Source organism: Bombina bombina, chromosome 2 (assembly GCF_027579735.1).
Source record: "Bombina bombina isolate aBomBom1 chromosome 2, aBomBom1.pri, whole genome shotgun sequence".
NCBI lineage: Eukaryota > Metazoa > Chordata > Amphibia > Anura > Bombinatoridae > Bombina > Bombina bombina.
The window spans coordinates 968820911-968834085 of NC_069500.1; the positions used below are offsets into that span (position 1 = coordinate 968820911).

The 13175-nt window shown below is 36.0% G+C and overlaps 1 protein-coding gene across 1 annotated transcript in view; it reads right to left on the reverse strand.

Moving 5' to 3' along the window:
* LOC128649914 (alcohol dehydrogenase 1) overlaps positions 1-13175 on the reverse strand; it is an 83210-nt gene that overhangs the window by 12386 nt on the left and 57649 nt on the right. The window contains exons 3-5 of the mRNA XM_053703465.1: positions 3733-3874; positions 2895-2982; positions 1318-1537 (exon numbers count right to left, since the gene is read on the reverse strand). Of these exons, the coding sequence (XP_053559440.1) occupies positions 1318-1537; positions 2895-2982; positions 3733-3874 (450 nt within the window). The remainder of the gene's footprint in view (positions 1-1317; positions 1538-2894; positions 2983-3732; positions 3875-13175) is intronic.

The following is a 13175-nucleotide window of genomic DNA, read 5'->3' on the forward strand; positions in this document are numbered from 1 at the left end:
TGTCGGTAGACTTTATTTGTTGGCTGGAGTGCTTATGCATAAGACAATGGTTTTGAACACTATTAGTTAAAAAAAGGAATTGTAACTCACTGCAGGATGCATTTTGATAGCACTTCCTTCTTCCTGGGGAGAAGGAAATGCTATAAAAATGCATCCTGCAGCGAGTTAAAATTCCTTTTTTTAACTAATAGTGTTCCACATCACATAGTTGTGTATGAAGGGTACATATAGTGATATTCAATTATAAGATGTAAATCAAGGTTTCTCACATCCAGTAGAAATTGACACATGTGCAGGGGTAAGGCACGAGCCAAGGCTGTGGCGGACATTTTCTAAGGTAAAGACCTTTAATGAAGGACACCTTGCCTATCCCTGCACATGGGTATATATATCTAAATAATAATGTATTTACAGAAGGTGTGAACATAAGGTATAAACATCCATTTTCATTCATCTAAATGATAGTCAATAAATCATAGTGACCAAAACATGAATTGAACTAATTATATATTTTCAGTAATAAGGGTGGTTAAGGGAATGGGGGTGGGATGTAGTAGTTTCACTTACATGCAGTGGAAATCCGCGGTATGTAATTCGATGACCAGCTGCAGCAGGGGCAGCACCATGACCAGGGACCTCAGCAGCAACTATAGAATCAACATGTGTAGACGGAACAGGGGATTGTAGGGCTTCCAGCACCCCTTGTGCCCCATGATGCACCCCTTGTGCCCCATGATGCACCCCTTGGTGATTGGTTTGACACACTTGCAGGGGCAGGAATAATAAATGCTTTGAAGGAGGTTAACTATTTGTGATCAAGCTGCTGATATGTATGTTGTTAAGCATGCATTTGTTAGGCTTTCACAGAGTTACGTTGGTTTCTAAGTCAGTGCAAGGACTCCTGCGCCTGCAATTTGTGGCGAGATGAGAATGGAGTAGATTTTCTGAAATCTGCGTGCATAAATCCTTACGTTGTATATTGGATACCAAACTGTGCGTGTTTTGTATGTCAGTCTATGGGCCAAAAAAATATGGGCGAAGGCAGAAATATACGCGCGTAACTTCTAAGTTACGCCGTATATAGGATACCAAACCCACGCAAAATTTGGCGTTGCCGGCTTTTGCGGGCGACGATTTATATCGGATCGAGGCCATGATGCATATAATTCTAAATCTTTTCAAAAGAATATTTGCTCCATCAATAATGTCATAGAACATAAGCAAATGAAAGTCTGCAAAGCAAACATTTTCATGTATTGGTGATTTTGTTTATTACCAATTAGTATATTGCCAATGTATTACTGATATAAAACTCACCTGAGCAATGTTCACTGCAGAGCCATATCCTGTAGAAAAGCCACAGCCAATCAGACACACTTTATCCAGAGGAGCATTATCATCTATCTTAGCGACAGCTATTTCATCCACCACAGTGTATTCTGTGAAGGTGCTGCAGCATATGAAATTGTGTACCATCTGTCCCTTGCAGGTGAATCTGGTTGTGTTGTCCAACAGCACACCTTTGTATTTACCAATGCTGTTTAAGAGACATATGGTTATTGGTCTGTAAAAAGCGTTTTCTCTAGAAAGGTACTCACAAGTTGTAAGTTGAAGGTTAAAGGGATATGAAACCCAAATGTTTTCTTTCATGATTCAGACAGAGCATGTAATTTTAAGCAGCTTTCTAATTTAGTCTTATTATGAAATTTTATATCTTGGTATCTTTATTTGAAAATCAGGAATGTAAGCTTAGGAACCAAAAATGTGCCGGCTTCTAAGCTTAGATTCCTGCTTTTCAAATAAAGATAGCAAGGGAAGAAAGAAAAATTGATAATAGGAATAAATTAAAAAGTTGCTTAAAATTGTATGCTCTATCTGAATCATGAAAGAAAACATTTGGGTTTAGTATCACTTTAAGACATTGTTCACAATTTTTACTTTTTCTTTATTAAAATTATAAACTTACTTTTTAAATAGCAATGACTTGTTACTCTACCAGTAAATTTGTGGGTGTTGTTCCTTTCAGACAATGAAATTGTATATAACATACCACTATGTGTAAAAACACTAGTTATATATATATATATATATATATATATATATATATATATATATATATATATATATATATATATATATATATATATATATATATATATATATATATATATATATATATATACACAAACAGCATTTACTTAAGGCATAAAAAAATCATAGATTGCTGCTGTATCATATCAAAAACCATCTGCCTTCTGTAGCCAGATTATTAGTTAAAACAGTATTTAGATTTTTAAGTAATATACAAATCTGTAGTACCCTACGATTAAAAAGGACAGGCTTGTCCAAAACAAATTTTCATTATTCAGATAGGGCATGTAATTTTAAACAATTTTTTAAATTTACTTCTATCACCAATTTTTCTTTGTTCTCTTGCTATTCTTAGTTGAAAGCTAAATCTATTCTAGGAGGTTCATATGCTAATTACTAAGCCATTGAAGACCACCTCATAGCTCAGGGCATTTTGACAGTTTTTCACCACTAGAGGGTGTTAGTTCATGTGTTTCATATAGATAACACTGTGCTCACGCATGTGGAGTTCCTATGAGCCAGCCTTGATTGGCAACAATGAAAGTCTGTCAAATGAACTGAAATAAGGGGGCAGTTTGCAGAAGCTTAGATACAAGATAATCACAGAGGTAACAAGTGTATTAATATAACAGTGTTGGTTATGCAAAACTAGGGAATGGGTAATAAAGGGATTATCTATCTTTTAAAACAATAAATATTCTGGTGCAGACTGTCCCTTTAAAATAAGCAAGTTGGAATTCAAATGAATGTTTCAGCACATTAAATTAAAGTGTGGTGCATTTTATTCTATTTTTAGAACCCACTCATTCTTGGAACACAAATTGCTTCTCGGATTTAAGCAGCATCTGCATTCTCCACATTGAGGAATGAAGAGAGGAATGACTTTGTCCCCTAAAAGAAAAATAAAATATATTTTTTAAAACATTTTGCAATCACTTTGTTTCAGTCAAAAGTGTGTGTGATATATATATATATATATATATATATATATATATATATATATATATATATATATATATATATATATATATATATATATATATATATACACATACACATACACACACATGTGTATTTCTTTATGTATTTATATGTGTATATATGTATTTACAAACATATATAAGTGCATTGGAACCATTTGCAGTCAAGTAGCTGAAAACATGAAAAAAACATTTGTGCAATATTCATATTTAATAAAGTGTCTAACTATGTATTTACTGTAAATATTTCTCTATTTTGCTTTTTCTCTCTCTCGTATATTGAAATATGTATTTATGAATGAATAGAACATATTCTTCTTTGTGAAGAACATTGGAATATGAAATATTACTATTTAATGTCTGGTTAGCCCACTTTGGTTAAACGCGGTTGGATTTGAGAGACTTGTTGGTTGTCACTTTCTTTTCCATTTTTAGCGCTTCATTGAAGTCTATGGGGAATTCAATACAGCGGTCACAATATTTTAACTTTGACTTTTTGCTTGCGTCGGTTTAGCACGTGAGCAAAAACTTTTTACATTCAACTTGTAATACATGTGGTACCGATGTGCGCAAAAAGCCAAGCCAAGTTTACGATCAAACGGGAGGGTCAAATAGTGCTCCACTCATAATCTAACCCTAAATCTTTTATGGCAAGTCATACCAGGTTTAATGTTTTTGACGCCTTCTCCAACACTTTCCACTATTCCTGCTCCTTCATGGCCTAGAATCACTGGAAACTTCAAGTCACTTATTACTCCTTCTAGAACATGGTCATCCGAGCGGCAGATTCCAGTAGCCACAATCTGCAGGAACAATCAGATGATACACGACTTAAATGAAAATAAGTTTTGATACTTGTACTAGTGGTGGATATCACATTATTGCTAGTGCCTGGTACAGAATGTGGCAAAACCTGTACTTTTATATATTTTCAATATAAAAAACTTTGTTGACAAGCAACCAGGAAAAAACATAACATATGTACATACAAATAAAAATTAATTAGGACATCATAGCACAAAAATAAAAAAAAGAGGGGATAAAAAGGATACATACCCATAGGGACTGAAAACACACAGAGGGAAACACACTCTTTCTTAAAAGCTTAAAATGTAAAAGTGCTGAAGGTAATGGGCAATATCTTCTGCAGTTTTGCAATGCATTTACATACTGATGGAGTGTGAACAATTTTTAAATGCATTAACACAAGCACCTAGATTTATAGTTTTGCGTTAGCCGTCAAAAGCAGCGTTAAGGGGTCCTAACGCTGCTTTTAGCCGCCCGCTGGTATTTAGAGTCAGGCAGAAAAGGGTCTACCGCTCACTTCCCTACCGCGATTCCAGGCTACCGCAGATCCCCTTACGCCAATTGCGTATCCTATCTTTTCAATGGGATCTGCCTTACGCTGGTATTTATAGTCTTGGGAGAAGTGAGTGGTAGACCCTCTACCGACAAGACTCCTAAAGCCAAAAAAAGTCAGTAGTTAAGATCTTTATGGGCTAACGCCGGAATATAAAGCTCTTAACTACTGTGCTCTAAAGTACACTAACACCCATAAACTACCTATGTACCCCTAAACCGAGGCCCCCCCACATCGCCGCCACTCTAATAAAAATTAACAACCCCTAATCTGTCGACCGGACACCGCCGCCACCTATATTATCCCTATGAACCCCTAATCTGCTGCCCCCAACATCGCCGACCCCTATATTATAACTACAGTTATTAACCCCTAATCTGCCGTCCGGACCTAGCTGCCACTATAATAAATGTATTAACCCCTAAACCGCTGCACTCCCGCCTCGCAAACACTATAATAAATAGTATTAACCCCTAATATGCCCTCCCTAACATCGCCGCCACCTACCTACAATTATTAACCCCTAATCTCCCGCCCGCACCGTCGCCGCTACTATAATAAATTTATTATTTATTTATTATTTATTGTTCCAATCAGCCAATAGAATGCGAGTTAAATACGATTGACTGATTGGATCAGCCAATCAGATTTTTTCTACCTTAATTCCGATTGGCTGATAGAATTCGATCAGCCAATCGGAATTGAAGGGACGCCATCTTGGATGACGTCCCTTAAAGGAACGTTTATTCGTCGTTAGTCCGTCGGTTGAAGAGGATGGCTCCGCGTTGGCTCCATTGAAGATGGCTCCGCTCCGCATGGATGAAGATTAAAGACGCTGCCTGGATGAACACTTCTACCGGATGGAGGACTTCTTCTTTGCCGCTTGGATGAAGACTTCTACCGGACCTCCTCTGCGCACCTTGGATGAAGAATTTGGCTCGGCTGGGTGAAGACGACAAGGTAGGATGATCTTCAGGGGGTTAGCGATAGGTTTATTTAAGCGGGTTTGGGTGGGTTGTAATGTTGGGGGGGTATTGTATTTTTCTTTTCAGGTAAAAGAGAAAATTACTTTGGGGCAAGACCCCGCAAAAAGCCCTTTTAATGGCTGGTAAAAGAGCCGATTACTTTTGTATTTTAGAATAGGGTAGGGAATTTTTTATTTTGGGGGGCTTTTTTATTTTATTAGTGGGCTTAGATTAGGTGTAATTAGTTTAAACTGCTTGTAATTCTTTTTTATAATTTAGTGGGGTTTTTTTGTATTATAGTATAGTTTATTTAATTGCATTTTATTTTAGCCAATTGTATGTAATTTATTGAATTAATTTAATGATAGTGTAGTGTTAGGCGTATTTGTAACTTAGGTTAGGATTTATTTTAAAGGTAATTTTGTATTTATTTTAACTAGCTAGCTATTAAATAGTTATTAACTATTTAATAGCTATTGTATCTTGTTAAAATAAATACAAAGTGGCCTGTAAAATAAATATAAATCCTAAAATAGCTACAATGTAATTATTAGTTATATTATAGCTATATTAGGGTTTATTTGATAGGCAAGTATTTAGTTTTAAATAGGATTAATTTAGTTAATTGTAGGAATATTATTTAGTTTAATTTAAATTATATTTATGTTATGGGGGTGTTAGGGTTAGATTTAGGTTTAGGGGGTAATACATTTATTATAGTAGCGGCGACGGTGTGGGAGGGAGATTAGGGGTTAATAATTGTAGGTAGGTGGTGGCGATGTTAGGGAAGGCAGATTAGGGGTTAATCAAATTTATTATAGTGTTTGCGAGGCGGGAGTGCGGCGGTTTAGGGGTTAATACATTTATTATAGTGGCGGCGAGGTCCGGTCGGCAGATTAGGAGTTAATAAGTGTAGGTAAGGTAGCGGCGACGTTGGGGGGGGGGGGGGCAGATTAGGGGGTAATAAATATAATATAGGTGTCGGCGATGTTAGGGGCAGCAGATTAGGGGTACATAAGTATAATGTAGATTACAGCGGTGTATGGAGTGGCATATTAGGGGTTAATAGTATAATGCAGGTGTCAGCGATAGCGGGGGCGGCAGATTAGAGGTTAATAAGTGTAAGGTTAGGGGTGTTTAGACTTGGGGTACATGTTAGGGTGTTAGGTGCAGACTTAGAAAGTGTTTCCCCATAGGAAACTATGGGGCTGCGTTAGGAGATGAACGCTGGTTTATTTTCAGCCCAAAATGCCCCATTGTTTCCTATGGGGATATCGTGCACGAGCATGTTTTGCCAGCTTGCCGCTACCGTAATCAACGCTGGTATTGAGGGTTGAAGTGGAGCTAAGTTAGGCTCAATGCTCCATTTTTTTTAGCCTAACGCAGCCCCTCAGACAACTCTCAATACCAGCGTTGTTGGAAGGGTGCGTTGGCAAAAAAAGCAGCGTTAGCTACGTGGCTTTTTACCAACAAAACTCTAAATCTAGGCGTTAGTTTGCTTCATCTGTTATCAATAAATAAACTCAACCCACTACTTGACATTCTGGACTTGTTACTGGGATAGACAAGACTTGCTACTGACATTGTCTTAACAAGACTGTAATTGATTTACAGTTTCTTATCTGATCACATCTGATGCCATTAGTGTCAGATACGTGACAGGGATAGGTTTGTGAATCTCAGTATTGGAAAAGTCAGTGATCCATATGGATACTTGAATCTTACCTCTGGATCCTATTTTATAGATCTATACACTAAAATAATAATAATATGTAGCTATCAGGGCTGACTGATCCATTAGGCACAGTAAAGGCCTAGGGCACACAACATTTTTTGGGGCCCACAAAAATTTAAAATAAAAACTTTTGGGGTTGAAGAAAATGCTTTATTTTATTTATTTATCTATTATTTATTTATAACAAAAAATAAACTCATCGCAAGTTTCTTGAAAATGCTGACCTCTTTTGAAAAGATATGTAGTCGCCTTGCCTCTGATCAGCACCCTATTAAAGCTAAAGAAAGCAATAGAATGATCGATTTCTTTTTCCTTATGCTTTGTACTTTGTAATTACAAACTGCACAGCAAAACACCATGAGGATAACAATGCTTTAAAAACATTTTACTGTTGTATTTCCTATGCACACTGAGGGATCTAATGCCAAGATCTGCATTAAAGGGACATGAAACCCAAAATGTTTCTTATTAAAGAGTAATCCTAGGTGAGCTCAGGAGTGTGCATGTGTCCTTAGCCACCTGGCAGCTGTGTTTCCAAAAATGTTTATAGTAGTTTTATACACAAAAACTGCTGCCATAAAATGCTACAAACACTCTATGGCAGCAGAGTTTGCCACTATATAGAACATTGCCATAAATATTGTTGCAAACACAGCTGCCAGGTGTCCAAGCACACGTGCACACTCCCAAGCTCACCTAGATTTTCTTTTTAATAGAGGATACCAAGAGAGCTAAGCAAAACTGATAATAGAAGTAAATTGGAAAGTTGTTTACAATTGCCTGCTCTACCTGAAACATGAAAATTTAAAGGGAAATGAAACCCATTTTTATTTTCTTTAATGATTCACATAGAGAACAATTATAAACATCTTTTCAATGTACTTTTGGTATCTAATTTGCAACATTCTTTTGGTATCCGTTGTTGAAAAGGTTACCTAGGTAGACTGAGGAGCTGCTGATTGGTAGTTGCATATATTTGCCTCATGTTATTTGCTCACTTGGTGTACAGCTAGCTCCCACTAGTGCAATGCTGCTTCTTTAACAAAGGATACCAAGATTATTAAACAAATTAGATAATAGAAGTAAAAGTTCTATCAAATTGTATTTTCGATCTGAATCTTGAAATAATTATTTTGGGTTTCATGTCCCTTTAATTCTGACTTTACTGTCCCTTTAAAGTGGCATACTCTACCTGATTAATGAAAGTCTAATTTTGTCTGAATTGTTCCTCCAATGAATAGCTAGAGGAATGAAAGCAACTTGGTGTAACACGTTATCCTGAAGCTTATATATTTCTTAGGAATGGTATAGTTTACAAAACCAACAACAGTAGGAGTAATTTATAAATAGTTTGCTATTAAAAAAAAAAGTATTAAACTTGTTTTAGAATTTTGAAAGCTATAAGGGCCCTTTTTTTTTTTTTTTTTAAATAGTAGCACTGAAAACTCATAAAATATATTTTATTCCCCACAGGAGAAAAAAAAACATGTAACTTGTAGGACATTATCTCTGATTTTATCTAATTAAACTATTATAGTGATCAATGGGTTTTTCTGGAAATAAATCTTAAACTATTATAAACAAAATATTTATATACTAAACACAATATATTTTAATACAAAAGATACATTTTCCAGCTGGTCACTGTAGTTATCTTTAAGTTTCTGGGATGGAGCGGACAAACAACATATGTGCAGAGGTGTGACAGCATTTATGGTATTATTTCATGAGAGTATATTTTATCCAGCCATCCGTTGGCTGCTTCAGCTGAGTTTAGCCTTCTTTGCTTCCTTGGCTGTTTTCCTCTCTTGGCTAACAATCTTTTTTTTTTTTTTTTTTTTTTAAACTCATGAAGTCTATCACAAGCACACAGTTCATTTTACTGAAGAAGTACTTCCAGCTGGATTATTTCTGTAGATTATCCAATTTTAGGTACATTTTATGTGCTCTGCCTCTCATATTGATGAAACCATGTCCAAGAAGGTATTTGTCTTATAATAACTTCATTCCTTTTTAATTGTCTACACCTCAACTTCTTCCAACTGATATTTGGCCTCTTACCAGTACATAGTTAATCCACTTTTAGTCACAGGGTGATGTTTACCATGATTTAGAATGGTATCTCTTACATAGATGGCTTTCTCTTATATTGATGACAATAGAAATATATACATTTTAGAAGTGTTTGATGATGCACTTCACAAAAAAAGGTTAGGCAAAATCTGAAATTCTATTCATCAGTGACTCCTCTCTATTGGTCATATTCTTGTAAGAGTAAAGTCTGATTACCAAATCAGAAGAATGGGAGGGATCAGGTTGTGGCTTGCAAATATTTCATTACTGGACCAGCAAGACAGATTGATCTTGGAGGGAATGTACCTGTAGACTACTGCCTACAATATCTAATGAAAATGCCATCCTCACATATAGTAAAATATACCAAATACACAAAATGCAAAAGAACATGAAGATCATAATCATCCAGTTTACCAGCAGATGCACATTTTGTTAGACTTTGAATACAGTAAGTAAAGATATCTGAATGAAAATGTATGTTTAAAATTGTTCTGCTTAAACTAATATCCTTTTGCTTGCAAAGTATTAATCAGTTTTGCCTGCTGAAAAAGATAAATCATTAACTAGTGTCAGGGACTAGCAATGTTCCTGAGAACATTAACCAGTGCTACAGGGAGCCAGATGTGAGCTTAGTTCATTCGCTGTTGCACGCAAGGATTCCTGAAATTCTAGAATTTTTGCACACGAGCCACCAGCTTCTTTCATTTCTATTCAAAGCCAGCTTACGTTCTTGTAATGTTTTCAGCTGATTAATAATCATAAAGTTATGTCTACAATTTCCCAGAATATCTGTTTCTACCACAACAGGGATTAAATAGAGGGATACAATTACCGTCATAGAATCTAGGCATTGCTGCAAGTAAAGCTTAAAAAAAAAAAAAAAAAAAAAAAAAAAAAAACTTACAGCTCTGTTGTATTTAGCTTTAAAGGGATATTATAGTGAAATACATGTAAATGCAATTTAGTTTTGATTAAAAGCTGTCAGCAATAAACATGTATTAAGGAAAATCTTCTACTAAATTCCATCAGTTTTCTCTACCCACAACTGTCACTTGTAATACAGCATTACTTGGCAAAATTCAACATTGCCTAAGATCTTTCTTATACAATCCTGCTTTTGCTAGAGCAGGGCCTGTCAATCACCCTGGACAAGCAAATTCAGGGCGATTTATTATCACGTCCTCTGATTAAATGTTTATAAAATTTGCGGTTGCAGGCTTACTTATGCAACATATCAGAAGATATCAATGTACACGCAATCTTAAAAACATAAGTCTGGATGCTACATGAGAACACATTGACAGCTTGCAGATGCTTAGAGGGCAAACAAATTGTGTAAATGATTATTTATTATTCAAATTGAGTCATCATATACATGAAAGACACACAGTATGTGTCACTTCTAGCTTGCTAAAAAAATGCAAGCTGTCATTGCATGTGCACATAAAAGCTTTCAGAAGAATAAATTATACTAATGCACATGTACTACAAAATATACTTCTAGTCAAAACTGAAATACACTAACGTGCATTTTATTTAAAACTTTGAGTGCTAAGCACTTTCCCACCTGGGTGCTAAGCTGGATTTGAGGGGGTTTTATTTTTTTAAATATGTTTATTTTTTTTCCAGATCCCCAAGACTTACACCATTGGAATGGCTAGGCGATTACCTTTCCAACGGTGGTCTTGGGGGTCTGTAGCTGCTTAGATGCCTGAGATAAAGGCTTCTAAGCAGCATGCCCCATTTCCCTATACTGTCTATGGTATTTTATAAATAAAGTTGCACGGTGATGTCATCACGTCATTGTGCGTTACATCACCGTGCAAAGCATGAAGCCCTGGCAATGTCTAACTATGCAGGCCAGATCACCGGGGTAGGAGCTGGTGGGAGCCCCCAGATTTCCCCCTTAAGGTGGGAGAGTGCTAGTAACGGCTCTGAGCCATAGTTAGCATCTGACTGAGACAATTTGCGACGGCTCAGAGCCATCGTTAGCACTCAAGGGGTTAACTTGTAATCTTTCTATTAAGCAGGGTCCTGTAATGCTTCACTATCTTGTGTTTATTGTACACACTGTATTGTGCTGTGGAGCCTGCGAATGCACTATTTATAAATGTGCTCACTAGGGCTTGTTTCCATAGGCTCCAATGGGAGCCATCAAACACGGCACAGAACCTAGCCAAGAGGGTAAGTTGCGCAGCAATGGGCAGCACATTTACAATATATAAATATATATATATATATCTCCACATATTAACACATACATATATATATGTATATAAGCATATATAGACCGCTATGTAAAGGCACTTTTCAATGCCGATTTTTTTTCTAACACCCCAGACCTGCTCACTTTAACCCCTAATAATTGCTTTGTGAAGTTATGATTTTAAAAAAACAACAACTTTATTTTGGGGGCAATTGGCGGACTTTTTAAAAATGAACCAGAAGTCTGACCTCTGGTTAATTTTTGGAGCGCTAATTTCTAGTGCAAGCTCGTGGTAGCAATAACCAGCCAATTGTAATGGCTGGTTATTTATTGTGCGCACGTAAATGAGTGAATTTGCCCATTTACAGGCACGCAATAAATGAGCGCTCCACTTCTAATCTAGCCCTAATATGGGTTTGAAGCTTCTATTTTTATATGTGATAACGACAATATTTGCAGCTGTAAAACTGCCCTTGAAAACAAGACTTAATAAACTTCCTGCTATTTTTATTGTCTTCTCTTTAAAGGGACATAATACTCATATGCTAAATCACTTGAAACTGATGCAATATAACTGCAAAAAGCTGAGAGGAAAATATCACCTGAGCATCTCTATGTAAAAAAGGAAGATATTTTATCTCACAATCTCCTCAGCTCAGCAGAGTAAGTTCTGTGTATAAAGTTATAATTCACCTGCTCCCAGCTGCAGGTAAAAAAAAAAAAAAAAAAAAAGAAGAAATGAACAGCAGCCAATCAGCAGTGCTGAGGTCATGAACTCTTACTGTGATCTCATGAGATTTGACTTAACTCTCATGAGATTTCATAGCAAGCTTCCTTTACCTGATTGGTGAAATAATATGAGAGTGCACGATGCTCATCCCTTCAGATGTCCCAGGACAGACACACTAAAATGCTGCTTAGAAATCCTTTACAATGGGAGGTGGCTACTAAGGAACTTTTGAGGTAAAATATCTTTCTTTTTTACATAGAGATGTTCAGGTGATATTTTCTAGTCAGCTTTTTACAGCTATGCTGCATCACTTTCAAGTGTTTCAACATTTGGGTATTATGGCCCTTTAAGAAATCAGTGAAATGTGTTTCTTCTGCAGCTCAGCTGACACGTAGGCACATCTGTTACTAAATGCTTTGATTTGCTGTTGTCTCTTGTATTGAAGTTTTGTTTTTTTACTGTTAAGATTTTATTTACATATACAGTTACTCTTGCAACTTACTATTTTTTTCTCGTATATTTATATTTGATGCAGATCTGTCTTTCTTTATTTACTTTTATGCTTATATCTTATTGACTTTATTGATTAGTGGGTAAATTAAACCAACAGTCCTGGGTAGCAAATTATTTTTAGAGGGGTGTAGGTGTTTTTCAGATTGGTTTTACTATTGAAGAAGATGCTTTGAAACAACCATAAATGTGCTTACAGTATGGATTCATTTCAAGTGCATTTTAATACACATTGAAAAGAAAGCATACATCAGGACAGATTACAAGTGAAGCACTAAAAATCACTTTCAAGAAAGCTAAATGTGCGCTCCAATGTATGATACCAGCGCAAGATAATGTGCGCTGGTATTACAAGTTAACAGCAATGCGAACGCGACCTCACAAGAACGCTCTTTGATAGGCTCCAATAGGAGCCTCGTTCTAATGTAATCAGAACCAAAGCGCAGCAAAGAGGGTAAGTAGCACTGTAAAGTCAGCAGTTTGTAAATATATATATATGTATATGATTATATACATATATAT